The 24,078-nt window shown below is 35.7% G+C and overlaps 2 protein-coding genes across 2 annotated transcripts; one reads left to right on the top strand and one right to left on the bottom strand.

Annotated features, from left to right (window-relative positions):
- Positions 1 to 12,140: 12,140 nt before the first annotated feature.
- Positions 12,141 to 14,405, top strand: LOC109168500 (protein C2-DOMAIN ABA-RELATED 1-like). Its single transcript, XM_019317537.1, has 3 exons — positions 12,141 to 12,376; positions 13,078 to 13,173; positions 13,804 to 14,405. Exons 1-3 carry the CDS (start codon positions 12,242 to 12,244, stop codon positions 14,101 to 14,103), a joined length of 531 nt encoding a protein of 176 aa, XP_019173082.1. The 5' UTR covers positions 12,141 to 12,241; the 3' UTR covers positions 14,104 to 14,405.
- A 3,568-nt stretch (positions 14,406 to 17,973) lies between these two features.
- LOC109168501 (probable calcium-binding protein CML18) lies at positions 17,974 to 18,788 on the bottom strand. Its single transcript, XM_019317538.1, has one exon. The coding sequence runs from the start codon at positions 18,651 to 18,653 to the stop codon at positions 18,177 to 18,179; it is 477 nt and encodes a 158-aa protein (XP_019173083.1). The 5' UTR covers positions 18,654 to 18,788; the 3' UTR covers positions 17,974 to 18,176.
- Positions 18,789 to 24,078: the final 5,290 nt, after the last annotated feature.

Genomic DNA, 24,078 nt, shown 5'->3' with positions numbered 1-24,078 from the left:
AGATATGAATGGCAGGAAAGGTAGATCAGTTCACACAATTCAAGTATATCTCGATTCTCAACATGATAGAACAATCAATATTAATTCTCAAGTCCTCACAAGGACACCAACATCTCAAATATCACGGAGTCAATCTCAGTGACTCGATTACTAGTAGATCAGTGTGGAGGCCGGGCTCCTAGACAACTCAAGTTCATGGGGTCATATACCCGAATATAGATTTCACGAAGTAAAAGACTCGAATAGTGGATCAGCTCTAATCCCTTAAGTGTATACACCCCTATTGGGTTCTCCAGGCCCAATAAGTAGAATTAGATCCGACAACCCAGGATACATTTCTACCGGGTTGCCCAACTCAAATCAAATATCATCTCAAGTCAATCAAATAAGTTCCCCACACTGTCCACTGTGCCATCATAACAATCTCAACAAGGATTCAATTCAATAAAAGGAATCTCAAGAAGCAAAGACAATGAAATAGATTCCACACAACTTATCATTTCCAAGTTCACATCCCTTAACTTGCCATTTCCTTAATTCAATTCTTAGTTCCTCACACTTCATAAAAACATACGACCTACTTACAACTTTTCTTCCCACCTTCATATATCTCACAAGTTCAAAGTCATTGTCAATCGTCTTAGACTTCATTCTTTCGGAGTTCACAACACCTAACTTATCCATTCCTTATCCATTCAAAGATAGATGGAATCACCTTTACGTTTGTTTAATCCACCCTTAAGTTTAAATTCTCGGTGCCCCAAGTTTTTCTTTTAACCTTCAAGTTTAATCTTTGAAATTCTTTTCACCATTGATCTCAAAAGCATCCACTTGGGTGGGTTTGACTTCTTCTTGTTGCATCAACATTTACACTTGTATTTCTTCCACGATTAAGAATCCTTAACCCGAAGCCTTTAAGTTCTAATCACTTCCTTTTTTTCATATCTGTCTCTAGTTGTACGAAGATTCACTTCAACCCTTGGGGTTGGTTAGCTTAGGTCTTACAGACGATGTCGATCATTTCGAGCAAGGACAGCTACAACTGATTCCAAGCCGCAAGTAGAGTAGCCTTTTTCATCAGGTTCTTCGGTTGTCTCGATGCATACGCTACTACCTTACTACTTCACAAAAATAAAATCTCACTACTTCTAACTTTCTTTTCTCAACAGTAAAGATCACACAAGTAAAACCCACTAACAGGATATATGCATAACTCTTATACTTGTCACATTAGCAACTTTCACATAACTTTCAACTTTCAACTTTCAAGGGTATTAACAAGGCTAAACAAAGCAACTTTCAACTTTCAAAGATTCAACAAAGGAGTCTCGTGAAACAAAGGTTGTAAAACGGATTCCAAGAGAAGGGCACAACAAAGAATAATCTCAAGAAAATAACTCAATATTAACGGATTCCAAATAAAGATGCAATAAAAATTTAGAGTAAATTTCAATTTTGGTCCACTGACTATTGAACTTGTGTTAATTGCAACACTTGACTTTCAAAACTGTTGATTTAGTACCTTGACTATGCAATTTTTGTCAATTTTTGTCACGCCGGCCAAATTACCGGCTAAATGTGATCGAAAAATTTTAACTCACCAACTAATTTTAAATGATAAGGGCAAAAGCGTCTTTTACCCTAGTCTCCTCCACATAACTCCTTCGTCTTCAGCACTCCTATCGGATCCGGTGCCACCGCCACCACAAACCCAGCAACAAAGCTAGCTTTTGACCCATTTTCACCTCTCACCTCCGTTTTTAATTTCCTCCCATTTCACAGTGTTCTCTATCAATTTTGGAACTCATCATCATTTGACGAACTGCCCCACAATCAGTACGACGAAGTTGGAATAGGAGTCGCAGCTTCTCACCACCATCGCCTTCATCCTCACCACAACACTCCGCCTTCTCACTGGATGATGATGATGATGATGAGATCGACATTTCTCCCTAAGCTTCCTGTGAAGCAGAGCATGCGGCCCTCAAAATGCGTTGGATCAGCACCCTTCGTGCCCGCTTCGTCCACGCCGTCGAGCTCTTCGGTGGCCATGAAAGTGGATTTTTACTCTCTCCAATTCCGAACCAAAAATCCGTAACGGCCAAGAAATCGAAGAAACTACACGACAAAGAAAGCGGAAAAGTTACCCCAAACTCTGATTCATCCAGCATTTTCCAACACCTGTTTGGAGAAGTCTCGGCGAATGCTGCCACCGCATCGATCTTCTCCGACGACAATCCATTTCGAAGGAAACCTATTAGCAGTTCTCATATTGCCCAACAGGAAAATTACAATAATGTAAGTCAGGTAACAGATTTTATCTTGTCTGGGTCCATGGGGTGTGTGGTTCTGCGTTAACCTTCAAATCAATAAAACTGTGCAAGCAGTCATCATTTGTTTTTTTTTTTTTTTTATTTAGAAGAAGCAGTCATCATTTGTTGTTTTTTTAAGAAGAAGCAGTCATCATTTGTTAGATGACAAATTCTTCTAATTACCAAGTGGAGTTTCTAGAATTTGCTTTTGATGTTAATGGAGGAGATGGTGACCGAATTGGGCATGGGAAAGTCTGACGACGTGGAATGGCATATTTCGCCGGTAATTTCAATGCAATTCCGGCCAGTGCAAGGAAGAAGAAAATGGTGATCTGAAATGACAATTTTATCCCTTCTATTTAAGACAAATTGTTGATTTAAAATTTTCCGGTCACATTTGGCCGGTAATTTGGCCGGCATGACCAAAATTGATAAAAATTGCATAATCAAGGTACTAAATTAACATTTTTGAAAGTCAGGTGTTGCAATTAACACAAGTGCAATAGTCAGTGGACCAAAATTGAAATTTTCTCTAAAATTTATATCAAGGCAATAGATCACTACCAATGGATTCCAAATGGAGCTATAAAAGAGGGATGATCTCGAAGCAATAGCTCAATAGCTCAATAGTTCAATAACAAGGAAAGAATACCACAATGGACGATCTCAAGACTATAGCAACAGGATCCGAGAGTACAAAAAGGACACATAGTCAATACAATAGCTCTTTAAGAACAAAACACTTTCAAGAATACTCAACAGACATAAGCTCATAGGAATAACTCAACAAATATGGATTCCAATGGCATAACAACAACGAATAGATCTTGACTCAACAACTCAATGGATTCCAACAATAAGGACTCAAGGGTAATACGCTCAAGTCAAATACAACAAGATTCCACAATAAAGATGGCAACAAGATCACACTAGCATCAAGATTCAATTCTACTAGCATTGCAAGTCAACGAAAGCTCACAAGAATACTTAGAAGGAATTTATAAGCATTCTAAATACAATTTCAACAATAAATCGTGGAAAATGCCAAGAGTAGATGTTATCAACAATTCAAGGCTCAACTCAATCAAAACAACTTCTCATACTCAACTCTAGGCATTTGATAGCTTCGATAGACATGAAAGCAAACAGGAGGTAATCAGAATAACACAGGGATCAACAACAAGTTACGAGATAATTTCCATAAAGCATAAGCTCAAACTCGACAGTACAAATTCAAGGATTATCATGCCATCAACAACAAGGGATTTAGAATAGAAGATTGGCATAATGAACACGACGATATACTCAAGATTCAATAAATCTTTAACACATAGTTAACAACTTCTGCGAACAAAATAAGCTGAATGCTAAAAAGTTTAATAAAGCATGAAATCACATTAAGCATGCGCATGAAACTCGCAATCTCACTACGTTCCTATACACGACTGATAGCCTCAAAGAAACTTCTTAGCCTGAAAATTTTATTCTTAAACACTTAGCTTATGGTCAAACTCTCTAGGCTCAAGTAAGGCAATCTTTCGCACCCTATAACTCACAACTTAGGGCTCATTTCTTTAACTTTAACCACCCTAGGACTTCAACCTAGGGCTCTTATACTAAGTCTCACAGCTCAATTTTCATATGTCCCGCGGTTCGCGCTGCTCTGATACCAACTTGTAACACCCCCTTTTTCTAAAATCTAAAACCCGATATAAACATTCTTAATTAGGATAAATCAAAGGTAGAGTAAATAAGCTAAGATAACAATCTATAAATGTCATCGCCACAGTCACCTATAGTACTAACTCATATTTCTTGTTCTTTGCTTGTTTAGTGTCACTCTAAGAATCTTTATATATAACCACCTACTTAAACTAAAGTGTATAATGATATCGCAATCCTCCTTTTAATTTGAATACTCTATCAATTGTAATTACATAAAATGAGTTTTGCCAATTAAACATGATATGATGCATAAAAACACAAAGTCTTCATCACTCATCTACCCAAAAGAATACCAATTACCTTCATATTGTCTTCTGATGGAGATGCACTTATTCCCAGGGCTGATTTATTTAATGCGGTGGTCTATGAGAGTTGCGGGGATGATTTCTGACCCGAAGTCATTGAATGCGAGATATTTTCATGTAAGAAGATTCAAGAGAAGCTCCGTCCTAAATACATAAATCCCTATTGAAGCAATAAAAGGTTCTTCTGGCTTCCTCTGAAGACTACCCCAGAAGAATGGTATCTACTTGTTGTGATACAACAAAAAGATTATTACAATTCGCTTTCTTTGAAAGGGGAAACTCAAAAACGGATGCAAGATGTTATTGTGCCTACCATTTCTTTTAGATCAATGCCTTTAGGTTTCTTAACAAACTAGACAACTCTACCGCTATGGTCTATTTTCACCAGCCCAAAGTTGGAAGCTCAATTGCGAAAAGTTTCAAACTTCAAACTAGTTCATGATATATAGACAAATAAGGAGTATTGTTTTAGACAACGAACAAATGGAAATTCTTACCTTTCATTGGTTGCCACACAAGAAATAGTAATATCATAATTGCAGTCAATGTGATTCTGTTTAAACAACCAGAAACCTCATAGCTTAGCAGCGAGATCAATCTAATGAGAAATGCCCAACTTAATTACTCGAAATAATGGACATACCTGCACCAGGTCCATGTAGTCCATCTTGTAAAGCTGATCCCCAGATAGAATAAGTATATTATCTATTTACCGGTGAAATCTCCAAATTTTAAAGAGTGGAAAAACAAAGAAATTCACAAGACATCATATCAATCCCGTGTGGATGAAGAACAACATAGACCCACCTCAAATGCCCACGTAAATTTCCTAACAGCATCCACAGTTCCTTGAAACCATTTCATTCCCGCTTCCCCTGGTGTCAGGATACCTGCCAAAACTTGCATTCAGTCACCAAACACCTTCGGTTTATGGTATATGCCTACTTAATATTTTCAGTAGGCTAAAATTCAACACAAGCTGGGATGCTATAGCAACGGTATAGTCTGAGTGGTGGCTATGTAGATCAAATGTGCATCGCATTTGTTTACCTTAAACATGAAGAGTAAATTTGATCAACACTACAGTACTAAAGAGCATTTTGTTTTAAACCAATGAACATTATAGTAATGACTACTCCAGTCTATCACTATTAATTGTATATATGTTACCAAACTCGATACTTAACAAATCTTAACAAGCAAAGCTAAAATCTATATTCTAAGATTAGCTCGTTCCTACCTCAAAAAATCCATCACCAAATTTACAAATAATTCACAATAGAAATAGCTAAATTTACAAATTAAAATACTCCATACGGATAGTATATTACTCCATGAGCTTCCATTTTCCAATGAACCAATCCATTTTGAAATCAAGTAATGTTAAAATCAGAAACCAAAATTAACAATTGAAAAAAAAACAAAAAAAAAAAAAAACAAAAAAAAAAACCTAACCTGCAGCAAACCGGGGGAGGGAGGCGCCGGCTGATCGAACAGATCTCTAGCACTCAAGGGCGGAAGCGGCAGCTGTGGCGTCGCAGTGGATGTGCGTGCGATGATAGTTGGTGGTGTGCAATGTCGCGGTGGATGTGCATCGACGGTGGTGGCCGGTGCGCGACGTCGCAGTGGCTGCAAACGGTGGTGGCCGGGGTGCGACGTGAAGCAGTGAACGGTGGTAGCCGGTGGGTGTGCGATGGAGAATATAGATCTGAAGTTGAAGAGCGTGCGTGGGAGGCGAGACGACAATATCATATCTGATCTGAAAGGGGATGCCTATAGGCAACCGCTTCTCTTATCTTAGAAGGGAAACGGTTGCCTATTATAAAGCAATTTGTTTTTTAAGGCAACCATTTCTCTTAGAACGGTTGCCTATTACAAAGCAATATATTTTTTAAATGCATAAGAAATAGAATAGGCAACCGTTACAGATAACAACGGTGGCGGATTATTGATCACTTATTTACAAAATTGCCATCACAAATTTTGGGTTAAGATTAGGCAACTGTTCTTTCAACAACAGTGGCTAAATGCCAGTCTTCTATGTTTAATTTTGTACTAGTGACAACTACTTTCTACTGCAAATAATAAAGTATGCAATACACTTTATAGAAAGAAACAAAAAATGGTCCCCAGCGAGCACATGTATAAGCATAAACAAACAAAAATGGTCCCCACAAAACACAAAACAACTATAATAAAGCATATATTACACATGCTATATTACACAAAAACAACTCTAGTAAACACAAAACCTGCTATTGTTACAAACAAAAATGGTCCCTACGGATTTTGTATTTACACCTGCTATTGCGACTCTAAATTGTATTTACACCTGCTATTGCGACTCTAAAGCTTCACAAGATCACAAAAGTTAGGGCAACTAAGTACATACATGTCGAATCAATGAACAAATTAACTGTGATTGCTGCGTATTACGTCGAATTCAGTCTTGCTTTCTCGCTATTCACCACACCATCGCTTGAATTTCGCTCGATGTTGTCTTGCTTGCTACGTATTTCGCTCGCTGAGACTTATTCAATTTTAGGGTTATCAAATTAAGTTTTACAATTGGGGATTTTACCAGTCAATTAGAAGACCAAGTAATTTACCATTCTACCATTCACTTAATAGACACAATATAATGAAAAGACACAATTACCCCTAAAACTGACGGCCAACAAACGAAAACCTAACAGAATGACCTTTTGTGGAACAATTTAGAAAGTCAAGTGTCTTTTTGTCCAAATTAAAAGTCGAGGATCAATTTTGGAAAATCGCAATAGTCGGAAGACCATTGCTGAAATTAACTTTTACTGAACTATATATTAAAAATTTTTAAACTTCATATTCACAATTATTGAATCTCTATATTCCTAATTACAGAACTATAGGTTCATAATTATGTCCAGAACTCTATGTTCATAACTATAAAACTATATATTCATAATTTTTTAACTATATATCCATAAGAGTTAATACCCAGTTTGGTCCTCTGACTATTAGCTAATACTCGATTTAGTCCCAAAGTATTAAAAGTACCCAATTTAGTCCTCTTACTTTTAAAACGGTACCTAATGTAGTCCTCCGTTACAATTGCCATCTATCCACCGTTATTTTGAAGGGTATAAGCGTCATTTTAGTGGAGATTTCTTCATCATCTTCGTCAAAATGTGAAGACACAAACCAGCCGTCCTCAGCCTCTTCTCCCTCGCAAAAAAATAAAAAATAATAAAAAAATAAAAAAAAATAAAAAAACAAGAACCCCCAGGTTCTTCAACCTTCTCGTCCTCCTTCCTCTTCGTCTCTCCCTTCCTTTCGCTCGACGTAGCCCGCGGCAGTAGCAGATCGAAGAGCAGGCGACAGGGGTGTGTTCCGGCGACCTTCTAGCGTAGCAGACCTCCCCTCCAACGAACTCTGGCGTAGCAGGTGGTGGTTCGGCGGCAGGATAAAAATTGAAAAATGTTGTAGAATCTGTTTTGACAAAAAGGATAATAAGCATTGTTTCATAAAAGAAGAGATTGTTGCTTAATGAAACCTCTCTCTCCCATAGAAATGGCTCTGTCTTCTAATTTCAACAACCAAAAACATACATGTAGGAGAAATCTCAATTGATACTAGACTTTGCTCTTTATAGACTTCAGCCAAACACATAGAATACACAGTAATTTTTTAAAAAAAATTCAAGAAGATGATATTTATCTATGTATAATTTTAGTTGAAATTTGGGCAAAATAACTAAGAAAACATTGAAAAGAAAAGTGGGAATAGGAAGGAGAAGGTATAAGTTAGTATGTATGTATGTTGCCAACTGAAATATCTCTTCCTTAGACACAAGAAAATCCAGCTTATATTCATCCCCTTCCAAAGTGTTTCGTGACACCACATTACTGTAACGGTTCTGCTAGTTATTAGTGGGATTAGTTTGTTTATTATTTTGTTTAGGAACCCACCTCATACGCTTGGTACCAAACACCTCATCACCAGTGGCGGACCCAGGAATTTTTTTCAGCGGGGGCAAAATATTAAAGTAAAATAGATAATTAGAAAAAAAAAATGAAACACTTAAAAAGTATAGCCATAAATAATATTGGATGTAAGAAAATTATAAAATACATAAAAAACATTATATTTTTATTCATAACAAAATATGAACATAATCAATTTGATAAAATAATTTGAGTAAAGATCTATTATAAATTACACATCTCATCTCATTATTAATATATAAATGAAGATTATATTATTGTGTTGAAGCAATATGCACTTTTAATAATAGTGAAAATGTGAAATAATGAGAAAAGATAGTGTTAATAGTGAAAGAATAAGAAAAGGAAATGTTGAAAATAAATGAAGGAGATTCAAACCCTGGCCTGCGTCCAAACCACCCACGCGCCCAGCCAACTGGGCTAAGCCACATTCTATTGACATTTCTCTATTTTTTAATACTTATACTTAAACGTCTACTATATATACACATATACATACAAGGGTTATATAAGGGGTGGGGGTGGGGTGAGTGGGGGCAGCTGACCCCACTGCCCCCACTGTAGGTCCGCCCCTGCTCATCACCATCATTAACTCTCTCAACAAAATAGGTATCAGTAGAACCAATAGTGCAAGAGGCAGATGGTTCACTGCTTGCACAATGACTGGAAATGGCCGGAAGAGGCAGCCCAGAGGTATCTCCGCCGGTGGGAGAGCCATTCAACGTCAGAGGAGCACCACCCCCCCCCCCCCCCCCAGATTCGATTGGCATCCCTGAGCCACCTGTCTACTAATCCCAGGGGTTCTAGAACCCAATCTATTCCCAGCAGGCAGAGCATTCAAATTCGAACCAGAAAGAGCAGGGCACCCATTGACCCCATCTGCTAGAGCACCAGATGACAACACTGGAACACCATTCTCATTAATGTGACCGGAAAAGGCATGTTGCTGCACCCTAGAAATATTCCACCGGTAGAATAATTAGTTGACACCTGAGGAACACCAACCCCCACCGTACAACTGCTCTGAATACCATTCAACTGTCCTCTCCGCAGTCGGAGGAGACAGACCTAACGGCGCTGCTGTTTCATCGGAGGTGAAGGAGACACCGAAGACCAGCCAATGCCGCCAACCATCTTCCTCAAGGTAGTCGGTCGGCGCTTCCTGGATGAAGAGAGATCAGCAACGACGCCGTTGGCCTGGGCAGTTTCCACGTTCAGCGGCTAGCAGAAGAAGAAACGGGTTTGGCCTTTAACTAAAATGACGCTTGTGCCTTCAAAATAACGGTGGATAAACGACAATTGTAACGGAGGATCACATTGGGTGTGATTTTAAAAGTGAGAGGACTAAATTGAGTACGTTTAATACTTTGGGACTAAATCGAGTATTAGCTAATAGTCAGAGGACCAAAATGAGTATTAACTCTATTCATAATTATGAACAGTTTTAGAACTGTGTCTACCTTGCACAGCATAATTTGCCACATTTTGCATTTCTGGCTATTAAGTTATAGAAAGAATTTAAGCGCAAATTGAGAGGGGAAATTCTTTTTAAAACTGAAAGCGGATGAAATTCCTTGATTAACCTTGATGATTTAGAATTCTTGAAAATTAATGATAAATTTTAACAAAATTATTAATGGAAGAAATGAAATCACTTCAATAACTAATTAAAAGTGGTAACGTTTGTAATATAGATATTGTATGTTTACTATTAACTTATAACTTTTTAATTAAAAATGTTGTTTTTTGATCCCTTTAATCTAAAAAGTTTTATAAGAACAAACAAGTTTTTTTTTTTGAAGTCCAAAAGAGAGAAATTTATTAAATCAAATGTTGAGTACAATAAGGAACTAAAGAAATCCAAACTGTAGAATCAATCTGTGAAAGAGCAGCCCGAACTAAAGCATGGGCAGCCTTATTCACTGATCTAGAAATAAAATTGAAGGACACTACTTCAAAGTGTTTTTGATAATTTCTTATCATTAATCACACAACCTGCATAAGAATTGTCCATGAACGTCTGATTTATAGCCCTGCACACCAACTGACAATTCGAAAAAGACTTTTATTTTCGTAAAGTGTCTATCCTTTGCCCAAGAAAGCACTTCCTTCACAGCCAATGCCTAAGCAAAATAGGGATCATTCAAGCATCGAAATCTACCATTTTTGGCAGAAATGAAACCACCATCCCTATCCAAAATAACCACACCAAACACTACTGAAAATTATGTAATTTCTGACCACCTGAAAGTGATCTTAAATCAAGTCGAAAGCCTTGTTCCGACCACTTTTGGTATCCGGAAAAATTTTTGTTGCTATTTCCGACCACTTTTTGCTTTCGACGTGATTTAAGATTACTTTTAGGTGGTCAAAAATTCCATAATTTCTAGTAGTGAAAGTAGCCAAAATTAGCATTAGTAAAGAACAAATAAGTTTAATACTCCTAAATTGTGAATGTTGTGCTAGTGTATTGTACTCTAAGCTTTATTGGTCTAAATTGTCATCGCATTGTTAAGATTTTGCCCGTGTGTATAAATATATTAAATACCAACTCTCTTACTTTTCATAATTATTCTTTACCATTTACCATATATATCAAATATTACTCATCATCATCTTTTTAATGTAAACATAATCTTCTCAATATAAATAAAAATGTTACAACTAACCAAGTTGTCAAGAGGGTAAAGAGGAAATCATCCTTTTGGCACATCTCTACTCTTGATTTTCAACTTTCCATTTGATTATGTTTGATCTCTCAAATTTGAAATCAATCAAATTAAAATTAAAATGTGCTTACAAAAAAACATATGAGATTTCATAAAAGTTAAGGAATTTTAAAATATTTTAAATCTTATTTGAAAATTTTGAGAGATTAAAAATAGAAAAGTCACTCGACGAATAAACAATGACAATATTATCTTGTTAGAAATTAGAAGAGTACTACTGACTCTATTAAAATGCAGTGTCTATTCATAACTACTTTCTCAACCTATTGAAGCACAAAGAGAAAGTCAATACCACCTCCAGCAAGGCTCAAACCCACAACCTCTCATATGGGAGTGCAACTTAGTGCCACTAGAGTACTAGACGTATAGACCACAAGGTCCTTGGCAGGTACTCCGTAATTTAATAATGAGTAAATTTCACTTTTAGCCTCAAACCATTACAACATTGTCACATTTAATCACACTGTTTAAATTTTGTCCCATTATGTCCTTAATTTTTATTAAATTTCACAATTAATAAAGATCAGTAACGTGTAATTTCATCACTCAATTAAAAGAAGTTACAAAGAGAGAAAGAAAAATTACATGTTAAAGCAAAAAACTTTAAAGATCAAATTACGTATTAATCATTTTTATTAAACGATTGAATGATTAAAAAAAAATTAGATTGAAAACTAATTGTGACAAATAAATAAAAGTCAATTTTTTTGTACACAAAGTCAATTATGGATTTAGGTAAAATTTAAAAAGAATGAGTAAACGTGACAATAAGGCAATAGTCGTGAACTGAAATTGGAATTTGCTCTCTAATAATTAATTTGATTATGAAATTACCGTTTGTATTTCCATTTCCAGACCATGTAAAAATAATCATATTAAAGCCCTTATAATGAATATAAATAAATTCGTTAAATGAACAAACAGAGAAAGATCCGAACCACCTCGTGATTTAAAAAAAGTTCTATATAAATAAATTATATGTTCAATTGTACCAATTTAGCCATTTAAAATCTGACATTTATTTTCAAGTCTGTATACGAAATCACTTTTTCTGCTAATTTTGGACAAATTAGGTGTTTAGCGTCAGCCATTCAGCCTCAACCAATAGGCCCCTTTGCACCCCCATCTCACCCTTCTGCTCTTTCTTCATTCACGCGGTTCGGCCATAAAGTTAGCAGCGGCAAATGAAGGGCAGAGCTTCTGTTTCAATGGAGAACTTGTTGGGGCTTCTGAGGATTCATATTCGCAGAGGAGTGAACTTGGCTGTGAGAGATGTCAACACCAGCGACCCATACGTTATTGTGCGCATGGGCAAGCAGGTAATCGCTGTGTTTGCTGTTTCTCGTTGTGTGCTGTGCTTTTACTGCAGCTTCATGGTCTCAGGGTGTTTGATTTCCAGATTTTGATGGGATTTCTTGGATCATTTTGTCTAATCAGTCAAAAACCCATGGTTTTCTTGGGGGAAAGATGAAAGCTTTGGTGCAGATGATGAGTTTTTGACTTGAATTTTCCCTTTGGGTTGTTTTGGGTTTGTAGATTTGCTGAAGTGCAGAACAAAGTTCATTCATTTTTGGATTTCATCTCAAAATGTCAAAATAATGCCCAGAAAACTGAAGCCCTGTATTAATATGCTTTAGACCATTAACTTGCAACAAAAGGCCAAATCCCTCACCCCGACCCACGCTCCAATCCGACATGATTGCTATGTGTAAATCACGGTTAACCTATTAGGTGAGAGGATCATGTTCACAAAGAGTCAACTCCCACCTTGCCATCGGGGCTCGATCCTGCTTCCTTACCCACAATTTGCCATCCAAAAATCAACTGAGCTACTTGTTTGGACACCATAGACCATTAACTTTGTATTGAATGGTTTCTAGTTTAAACCATAGTTTTCAATTAAGAAACATTTGTTTTTGTTTCAGCAAATTACTAGGACATGTGCTTATGTTCCTTTTGGGCTTGTTTCACAGCTAGTATTGTTTTCTTGTTTTGCTTCCTTTTTGATCTTTTAACACAGAAACTAAAGACCAAAGTGGTGAAGAAGACTGTCAACCCTGAGTGGAATGAAGAATTAACTCTATCAATCTCAGACCCAAATCTCCCTATAAAACTGGTATGTGTCTTCACCTTTTGGTGCCTCATAGTATTATTTTGATCAAAAGAAAATTCCTTTTGTATATTCATACACCAATAATTCTTGGTTGCTAGAAAAAAGAAATAGGGATTAGAAAGTGCCAAAGGTTGGTGGACTTCTTGGGAGCACAATTTTGCTGATTAAAGATGAAAATTATAGGAGTTGTGCATTTGTGTGTCCTCATATATTTGAAATCTGCTATTATTGCAGCCAATCGTTCTTGGCTGCTGATATTTTGGTTAAGATGAATGGCGTTTTGAAATTCTCTGGTGAATAGGCACCTGCTAAGTATCCAACGAAATCCCATTGCATCCTTACTCGATGAAGAAACTGCAAAAAAAAAAGGATTATAATAATGTTCTCAATCCAAAGCTTTAAGGGGGCGGGATATAATGGTTAAACAGTCTATTTTCGTGAAAAGTGATATTGCTTATGCTTGAAACACGTTCTGGGTATACTAGATCATGTCATTCAGAATGGATATATAAACGCAATGACAGTATAGGCTGTAAATTCTCTATAAATTTTGGATGGCGTGGATTTATTGCAATTCCATATACAGACTATGATCCATATGAGGAATTTTATTTTTTTTGTTTGTCGTTGCAGCAAGTCTATGACAAGGATACATTCAGTCTCGACGATAAAATGGGGGATGCAGAATTTAACATCACACCATTCTTAGAAGCTGTGAAGAATCTGAATATGAGCTCACACAACATTCCCAGTGGCAGTATAATCACTAGAGTCGAATCGTGCAGGACAAACTGCCTCGCTGAAGCAAGCAACATCGTGTGGGAAAATGACAAGGTTGTCCAGAAAATGGTCGTTAGGCTGCAAAATGTTGAGCGTGGTGAAGTGGAACTCGAGCTGCACTGGATTGATATTCCGGGTTCCAGAGGTCTGTAGCTGTGTCACCACTGTGCTATACTATACAAGCTTCAAGATGTAAAATAAATGGTTCTCGGTGTCTAATCTGCATTGCCTTCTATTTTGTCATATGTAAAGATGTGTGTGTTACATTGTAATGGTGCTTTTACTAGTACTAGAATGAGATGATCAATGTTGTGATTAGGTTTTGTGACTGTTTATGATGAGAAACCATTGTGCTTTGGGTTATTAGTGCCACAATTTTATGTGACAGCAGAGATTGTGATCTACAGAGGAATGTATTCTGTTAAAGTGGTGGTTTAAGTTCAACCATATTTATATACTTCTTTAAGAGAGTATTATATAGAATCAACCTCCTACTATATATATCACCCACCGGCCTCCCAGGTTTAGACCAGGTGGAGCCCGCATTGGCAGCTCAGTTGGTCACAGGGTGAAGTTTAGAAACAATGACCCTGGGTCGAGTTTCACCAGCGGCAGTGTGGGAACAACCTTTCAAAGTGATGGGATTCCTTATGCGCAGTAAATAAAAGTCTAGTCTTTGTGTTCAGTTGAGTTACCATGATTTACATCTTTCTAGATGCTTTGTCGGGCTGGAGTGTGGGGCCTTTGGGGTGGGGGATTCAATCTTCTGGGAATAAGGTTTAGACTAGAAGTAGAAAGTATAGGAGTGAGTCGGGTGATGAATATAATTGCTTGTCATACTTAAGATTGACCAGCTCTATTGGGAAAGGTTGGGTATATTGGTGCTTAAACTTTTCTATTAGTAGTAGTTATGAATTTGTGACTTGAAGATTGGTTTCAACTTTCAAGTGATTATTCCGTACACATAACTCCATGCATCCCTTCCAAGGTTTATATTGCTTGCACTATGCTTGTTTTCAACGGCAAGATTTGAATCAATTTTTATTTTTATTCTTTAATATCCTTGTTTCATTTAACTATATCATGAATCTTATAAACCAGTATTCTTAGATTCATGAGGAGATAAATTAGATCAATTTAACTTTAAGGCTCTAATATTAAATTGTACACTTTTGCATATAACGAGTCACACTCAAACCAAAGTCCCCATGTTCGTACTAGAAATGGAACCCCACCCTGCCAAATATGAAATTATCTTAAATCTATATCGTAATAGTCTTAGTAAAATATATTATATTAAAAATTATTCTGAATCAAACAAATTTCGAGTAATGGCTGCCGAACTTTTTCATAAATTAAAAAATGTATTGTTATTTTAGCCAACCAATTTAAATAGGTAAATCATTGGTGATGGGCTGATGGTGATATGTTGGTTGAGTGTAAGAAATTCAATAACTTTTTGGTTAGAAAAGATATTTATAGAAGTATAATGATAAAATATAAAGGAGGTGTTTGGTAAATGGTTGTTAACTAATAATAATTAGCTGATTGGGTTAGTGGATTTGACAAGTTGATAGTATTAGCTGATTGTAGAAAAGTGTTTGATGAATTAGTTGTTAGCTGATTACATACAAAATGACTTTCTCAAAAAGCTAATCGAAAAAACAACTTTGAAGAGGTTTTTGAATTATAGCATTTTCGAGCAATAAATTGTTACAAAAAGCTAATTAATCAAAAACACATATTGATTATTTAACAAAGTCAAACATTTAATAGTGGTCAAATAAGTCAAAATTGACTGATAGGCTAACTATTTTAAAAAATAGGGCCAAATGTATTAGGAACTAGGGTCCACTTAAATGTTAATTAAAATTAAGAATTGGCTAAAAAAGTTAAAACAAAAAAAAAAAAAAAGTATAGGATTTAGATTACAACTTTAACAAATTTTGTTTAATTGCAACTTGTCTCAAAACTTTTATGGAGACGTTTAAAATTAAATAAAATCATAAACATATGTCAAAACCGATTCAAACATATTTAATTTTATGATAAGATTCATTATTCATATAACGAGTAACATCTTTTAAAAAAATTATTTAAATAAAACGTTTCGTTAACAGTGAATTTTTGCACAATTTGTATGAATAGTTTAAATAATAAATGGTTATATAAGCGTTTTAAAATAAGTTTAAAGTCTTCCTTCTCAAAAGCAATCTCACTTCACAAATTTTCTTTGCACGAATTATGGGGTGCTAATTTTTTTAGGCGGTAATTAAAAAAGAGATTAGATAGGTTATCTTTAGGAGAAGTACTGAAACACAAAGAACCAATAACACCTCCACTGAGGCTCGAAATCATAACCTTTCAAGTCTAACTCGGGTACCATTAGACCACATAGTCCTGGTATTTAATTCGTCATAAATTCACATTAAAGGTCCTTCATTGTATTATATCCGGAAAATTGTAAGAAATAAACAAAAATTAAGTAAGTACTTATTTTATGATCAAGTATTATATTTTGACTTTTTTTTTTTGCCATTTTGGGGGATATAGTGCCATATTGGGGTGGGTTAAAAAAAATAAAAGAAGAGAAAATTATAGTAAAATCAAATAAAAATGTTTGTTTTTCTTTTCTTAAAATCTATTAGATAATAGAGGCTGGTACAGCTATTTATGCTCAATGTCTTGAATAACAAAATCATAATCCAATATAATGAATCAAACTTTAATTTACGAGAAAATTTGTAGCCGCTATCCGAATGCAAACTAGTTTAGATTATTCTTGACTGGTCCCAAACCTAGACTCACACGAGGAACAATGAATCAAATTGTTAAGCATGCTCGAGGGATAACTCAAGAAATTCCAATGTACGAGGAAGATCTTGAAACTTCCAAAAAAAAAAAAAAGAGTTAATTGATTGAATTGTGTTGATTTTTTTTTTTTGAAAGTTACTGGCTCTATTACATTGTAGTATCTGTTCATATACTTTCTCAACCTACTGAAACACAAAGAACCAATAACGCCTCCACTAAGGCTCGAACTCATAATCTTCCAAATGGAAGTCCAACCCGAGTACCATTAGACCACATAGTCCTGGTGAATTGTGTTGATTTAATTTATATGTCCGTTATAATGCCCATGTTCACCCCCATGGTGCTCTTTCCACTATGGCGGCATTGGACAACTCTTGCTTTAATGTAAAAAGCAGTATCAAGATGTTTTCCTAGAGTCAAAAGTAATAAAACTTTAGAAGCCAAACTCCATATAAAAGTGAAGACCAGAGAATGGAAAGTTGAGGGAGAGAAATCTAGAGAAGAGTATGTAGAGGCTAAACAACTTTTTTTGTTTTTTTAAAGCTCCTAGAAAGTGTGTAGTAAAATTAAAGCACAAATAGTGAAATGTGAGGACAGGCTTATAGCAATTATAATGGTCACTTCTGAAACCGAAAATCTTGACTTATAAAACATTGACCCTTTAAATAGGGAAATAGCATATCCAATCCGCCAATCGGCGATCCCATAAAAAAGGAAAAGTATGCAGAGTACACTAGTAATGGCTATCCCATAATTACGCCAAAAAGGAAGACTTTCTGCCTATACTGAAAAATTGAGCAAAATTGAGCATGGACTTTATAATGGTCAAAACCAGCAGTAACGACACCATGAGAAGAAAACAACAAATCAGAAGTTGGATTACTCCAGTAATCAAAGCAGAGAAAATAAAAACTATGAAGAATATAATAATAGTAGTAATTAATATTAGTTGGTGCACAAAACGCGATTCATATATATTGTTGTGTATATCACGGCAGAAACTTAACCACTCCCCATTCTCCAATCACCCATGAGCCACACATTTCCTTGTGTGGCACTCTAAATTCTGAACCAATAAGAGTAAAGCAGAAAAATCAAGAGAGAGAGAAGTCGGCATCACTTTAAATGGAGAGGAGTAAGCACCACTCAAAAAGATAATTCACATGAGGCCTTTCATCAATGATAATGAAACTTCAAAATCAAATTCATGAAATTGGACTTGGATCGGAATAACCGTAGAAATATTTGGAATAAATCGTAATCCAGTCATATCAACAGCTTTTGGCCGAAAAAAAAAAGTATGAAGTTTGGACAGTAATACAGCCATGCAATAAGCATCTAATCAGATCAAACTACTTAAATGCTAAACCTACCGTTAATTTCGAAACTCGGCTAAACTGAATGATCAAGGCTCAAGACCTAGCCATCATCTTTTTGAATTCCTCGAAGTTAACGCAGCCGTCGCCGTCGACGTCGACGGAGCTAATCATGCGGCGGCAGTCCTTGAGCGAACACTTCTCTCCGAGGCTCTTCATCACCGAGTGAAGCTCGCTGGCGGAGATCTTCCCGTTCTTATCCTTGTCGTACAGGCTGAAGGCGTCGCGGAGGTCCTTGTCCTCGGAGTCGGATCCTCCGTCGCTGGAGCAGTGGAAAGCCGCGAACTCCTCCATATCGATGAATCCGTCGCCGTCAGTATCGACCTCCAGCATTATGCGCTTCACCTCCTCCGCCGACGTCTTGGAGCCGAGCGCATTCAGAATCGCTCCGAGCTCCGACAGCGAGATTTTGCCGTCGCCATTCGAGTCAAACTTCCTGAACACCTTCTCCACTTCCCCCATCGCGCCGCCAGAAATCACCGCCGCTTTCGGATCGCTTCCGCTTTTTGCCATTACAGAGAGAGACTATAATAGGGAAAGTGTGACTTCTGGGAGACTTTTTCGGTTTCTAGTTAGTTTCAGCCATTGTTATATAGCTATAGTTCATCACGCGGTTATGGAAGGAATATACGCGTGCTTGGTTATAATCCTCTGGTCACGCGCATTCTAACGTGAATTGTACTCCAACTGTCGACTAATTATAAGGGGAAGTATCCAGTGTTGGGCTACACAGTTTTCCATACGGTATTGGTACGTGTTCGGTTGTTATTGGTTCAGATTTCAGGATGAAAGTAACCGTTTATCGGGACCGTGATGCCCTTAAATTAAGTTATCAAACAGGGACCATAGTGTCTTTTTATTTACCACTCACAAACTTTTCATTCTTTCTATATGTTAAGTTTTAATTTTTTAATATAAAAAAAAATATATATATATATATATATATATATATATATATAAAGAAAAAAATAACTTAATTAGAAATTACCACATAAGAGAATAGGAAATTGTGTGAATGGTAAATGTATAGACATAAATATTTTTCATTCATCCTAACTCTAAGGGCTTCACGTACGTGATAGAACATTTACTAAAATGTAAATGAGTAAAAATCATGATAACTCCGCTGAGCAGAGAGGCTAGGCCATTACTTACTGCGCACTAGAAGTCCATCTCACTTTGAGAGGTTATTCTCATATAAGTATTTTTCATAAAATAGTATCTCATAGTCTCGCTCTTTTAATAAGAGCATCACAATTTCGAACATTCTTATATTTTTTTTTTGAAATAAATGAATGTAAAAATATAAAACACTGCATAATTCGTTTGCAAATGACCACAAAAGTTATTGTTAGATATAGGCCCTTTTTGGTAAAAAATTGGCCTATAGGTCAATTTTAATTTATTTGATCACTATTAATTGTTTAATTTAGTTTAAATGTTTGGTTAATTAGCTTTTTGCAACTTTAAAATACTAAAATTCAAAATGGTACTCCAAGCAACTTTTTCAATTAGCTTTTTGAGAAAAGAAATTATATCAAACAACTATCAGCTAACAGTACCAAACACTTTTCTACAATCAGCTAATGTTATCAACTATTTATACCCTCTAATTAACACAATCAGCTAACAACTAACAGCTATCAGCTAATAGCCATTTACCAAATAGGCCATAACATTTGTCCATGACTTCTATTTAGACTTAATTTGTAATTTAGTTCTCAATTTTAATGGATTTCTTAATTTAATTATTGATTAATAAATTTGTCATTAATTTTAATGGTTATGCCTGATTTTGTCGTTCATTAATCATTATCAATTGTCTTTATTTATGTTAATTTTAAAATAAATTATCATCAAGATGATTGCTAAGTGGGTTGTTGATACAAGTATACAATTATAAATATATGTTTGTCATGTTAAAGAGTTTTGAATTATGTAGTATGTCTTATTTGTATCATGCATGTTAAAGAATTCTAATTAAACCTTCTACTACTATTGAATATCGTGAATTAGTATTACAATGGTGAGAAAACTAGAATCGGGTTTTGCTTCGTTAATTAGATTTAGACACAGCAAATTTTTATTGAATTGTATAAATGGGTTGATAGGAGTTTTAATTTATTCTGCTTCTCTTCCAGACAAGGAAGGAGTTGGTAATTGAAGTTGACGCAGCCACCACCATATATTGTATTCCAATAACCAAATTGAGCACATACAATGCTTTGAGTGAAATTTGATTGTACTTATGATTCTAATCAACAAATGATCACGAAATAAATTAATATAGGTTGCTCATACCTACCGACTCAACCCAAAGAGTTAAATAGACAATTCTCATTATGATTACCAAATTAACTATACAATCATATTTATTCTTCTTAAAAAGTTGTGACAGATTGACGGTAAATATGTTACTGGATAATAATTATTTTGTGTAAATGAGTAACAATAGTTGTATTGCTGAGTGTTTCAGTACAAGAATCAGAATGTGTCCCCTCAAGCTGAGGGGAGCTTCTATTTATATTAAGCCCTAACGGTAACATGGTGGGACATAAATGAGGAGCTGATGCCTTTAATTCTCTCTCATCAATGGTAGCAATAAGTGGCACCGTGGTAACGTTCCATCCATTAGTAATCTGCCCGATGGGTTTCCATGTGGCGTCGAGTCAGGTACTCGTTTGACAACCCGGGTCGGGTGCTGGCACCATTACTCTGTCAGGTTGAATCCCCAACTCCGAGGGTCTCCCACACCCCGGCCCGACAGAGCATCTGGGAAAATGTAAATTATGATAACTCGACTGAACAACAAATGCTAGATCTTTACTTACTACGTACAAAGGACTCTCTATTGTTGTAATCTCTGATCAACTGAATTGATTTTGAATTTGAATCTCTCATCCGCGGTGTCAATAAATAAATCGCAACATGAAGATTTATTAAATGAAAAAACGATGAACCAGAAAGGAGCAGGTAAACTTGAAAAGGGTGAGTGATGGAGAAGAGAGGAGTACATATACAAAGTATTTAGGAAGTAGGGATTTAGAAGAGATAAAAAGAATTAAAGAAAAATTAAAAAAAAAATTCCACATCAGCCAAATAAGTTAAAAATTAAAGGGAAAATTCCAAGTCAATATAATTACTGGAAGCTAACAGGTAAACATGGGCCAATTTTTTTATTTTTATTTTTTTTCAAGTTCAGGTGGTTATATAAAGCTTTTTGGAGTTCAAGTGCCTTATCCCAAAACAATTTAATACAATACATCATAAGAAAAAGTGAATACTAAGTAGTAATTTTGGTATAAGAGTTTTTCATCACTTAATAATATATATTCCGTACTTCATAATAATTTACATAACCCACATTCTCCATTAAGTCAATTTTAGAATACCTTTGAAGAGGGCAAGGTATTTATTACTCCATCTGTCTCATTTTATCTGTCTTACCCACTATTTATTGGTCAAATTAATTTCTTCTTCTTTATTTATTAATTATCTTTAGCATTATTTACTTATTTTCAAATTTTGATTTTTTTTTTTGTATTTAATAGTATTTTTAGTGTAGTTTCTAAATATATAAATTTTGTATATTTTTTTTTTTTTGGTGAAGATAAATTTTGTATACTAATACTAAATTTAATATTATAAAAAATTGAATTAAATGTAACTTCAATCAAATTTTGTTAACTGACCTAGACATATAAAATGAGACGGATGAAGTATGTTATTTATTTTGGTAGTTTAAGACATTCCTATTGCTATAAAATAATAGCAAAGTTCTACTCAGGCGAAAAAGGCCAGGCACCATCATGTTTGTGTCTATATTACTATAAATAAAAATAAGCTAGACCATTCCATTATTCTCATTTGCCGTCGTAGACACAGTACTTTTCCAAACATTATAGTTTTTTTTTTTTTTTTTTTAAAAGTCATATAATTTAGTAAAGAAGGTAAATTGTAGGAAATGTCGCTTAATTAGTCTACCATTTCTCGAGTACATGTACACTAGTACCTGTAAAAAGTCAAATGACAAAATGTGTCTCAATTGATTTACCGACCCTCAAATTCTTATACACGTGTCCAAAATAAAGCAAAACTAGCAAAACAATATTTGTAAACTTATTTTGATTTGAACTCTACACCCTGCAACTGTACTACTAGCAAACAATGTTTGTAATCTTATTTTGATTTAATTGGCCATTTGAATTGTACAAGAGGATTTATTTTATTTTGAAAAAAAAAAAAGTCAAATATGTCATCGAATTTTAACTGAAAAGTCAATTAGACTCTCAAACTTTTTAAAGTTACAATTAGGTACATAAACATGTCAATTTAGTTCATCAAGACTCAATTACCTGTTAGTAACCCGTAATACCAGGTCACTAAAATTCTGACATTTGTCCGACAATAGAAATCGATGACGGAGACCAAGACGTCCTCGGAAAAGGCGTGACCATCTCTGGCTGAGATAGCGACCAAATTGGTCACCATCCCATCTCTAAGGGACGAAGAAGGCGACCAGTTTGGTCGCCATCTCCACTTGACGAAAATGGTGACCAAACTGGTTGCTTTCTTTGTCCCTAGGAGATGGCGACCAGTTTGGTCGCCATCTCCAATCACAGGAGATGGCCACGCCTTCTTCGGAGATGCCTTGATTTTCGTCATCGATTTTTATTGCCGAATAATCGCCGAAATTTTAGTGACTTAGTATTATAGGTCACTAACAGGTAATTGAGCATTGATGAACTAATTGACATGTTTATGTACCTAATTATTACAACTTTAAAAAAATTGAGTGCCTAATTAACTTTTCAGCCCTTTCTATTTTTAGTAGTTGTGTTTGTGATGGAGAAAGGCGGTACGTGGGATATTGGTGAGTGATGGAGGTGCAAAAGTCGGCAGAGACGGGACCAATAATTCCTATGGTTTCACGCAATTCATGCAGTAGTTGGGTGTACATTCAATATATTTTGGTATAGTAGTGGGTGAAATCATGGCGTAGAATAGATGCTTTAATAATTTATGCACAAAAGCTTGTGATGCCACGGGACTAAGGCATTTGCGTGGGGTACTTCCTGCATGTTTCATGTTCTTGGTTAACTGTCATCCGATCCAAGGCACAAATGAGTGGAACTCTTTCCTTCCATCCACCGGCTTAATTAATAATTGAGCCACCCTTCTTCACATGTCATTATGTAATATGCTGCCAACTCGAATCCTATATTCAAATGTAGGACAAATTAATTGTTTTATTGGTGTCGTCAACAGGAAGTTTATACGTGTTTTTGTCGAGTTTATCTTGCCATACACAATCATTTAGCAAATGAATGATATACAATGGCTTTAACCCACGAATTTAACATTAAATTTGGGAGAAAATTTCAATTTTGGTCTTATGTCTATAGGGGCTTTGTTAATTTTAGCACCTAACTTTCAAAAGTGTCAGTTTAGTACCTTGAGTATGTAATTTTTGTCAATATTGGTTACACCGGTCAAATTGTCGTCTAAATTTGGCCGAAAAATTTTAATAGTTGAAATAATGAGGGTATTTTAGTCATTTCACATCTATTTTCTTCTTCTCCGACGAGTCTACCATGTTTCAGTTGTTTCCGGCGAGTTCTCCCGGCTTCGAAAGTACAGGCAAAGCGGCTCAAGGCCACTTTTAAAACCAAAACAAATCTAAACGCAACTTTTGCGAGCTTAACGGAATCAATGACCAAAGCATTTTGATTGGTAGCCTCCTTAATTAGGCCAGGCACCACCGACGTTGGGGGAACCATCGTGGAGGACCAAATTGAAGGTTCTAAAACCATTCTAGCATTTTCTTCTGGCCAATGGAGGTGTCGGCGAACGTGGAGAGCGCGAGTTCGCCGACCAGGCAACCGAAGAAGTACGAGGTGGCCGGCAGGTCGGTGATATTAGCCCCAGCACACTCCAA

The sequence above is a fragment of the Ipomoea nil genome, unplaced genomic scaffold (assembly GCF_001879475.1).
Source record: "Ipomoea nil cultivar Tokyo-kokei standard unplaced genomic scaffold, Asagao_1.1 scaffold3199, whole genome shotgun sequence".
NCBI lineage: Eukaryota > Viridiplantae > Streptophyta > Magnoliopsida > Solanales > Convolvulaceae > Ipomoea > Ipomoea nil.
This window is presented reverse-complemented; position numbering and strand designations above follow the sequence as displayed.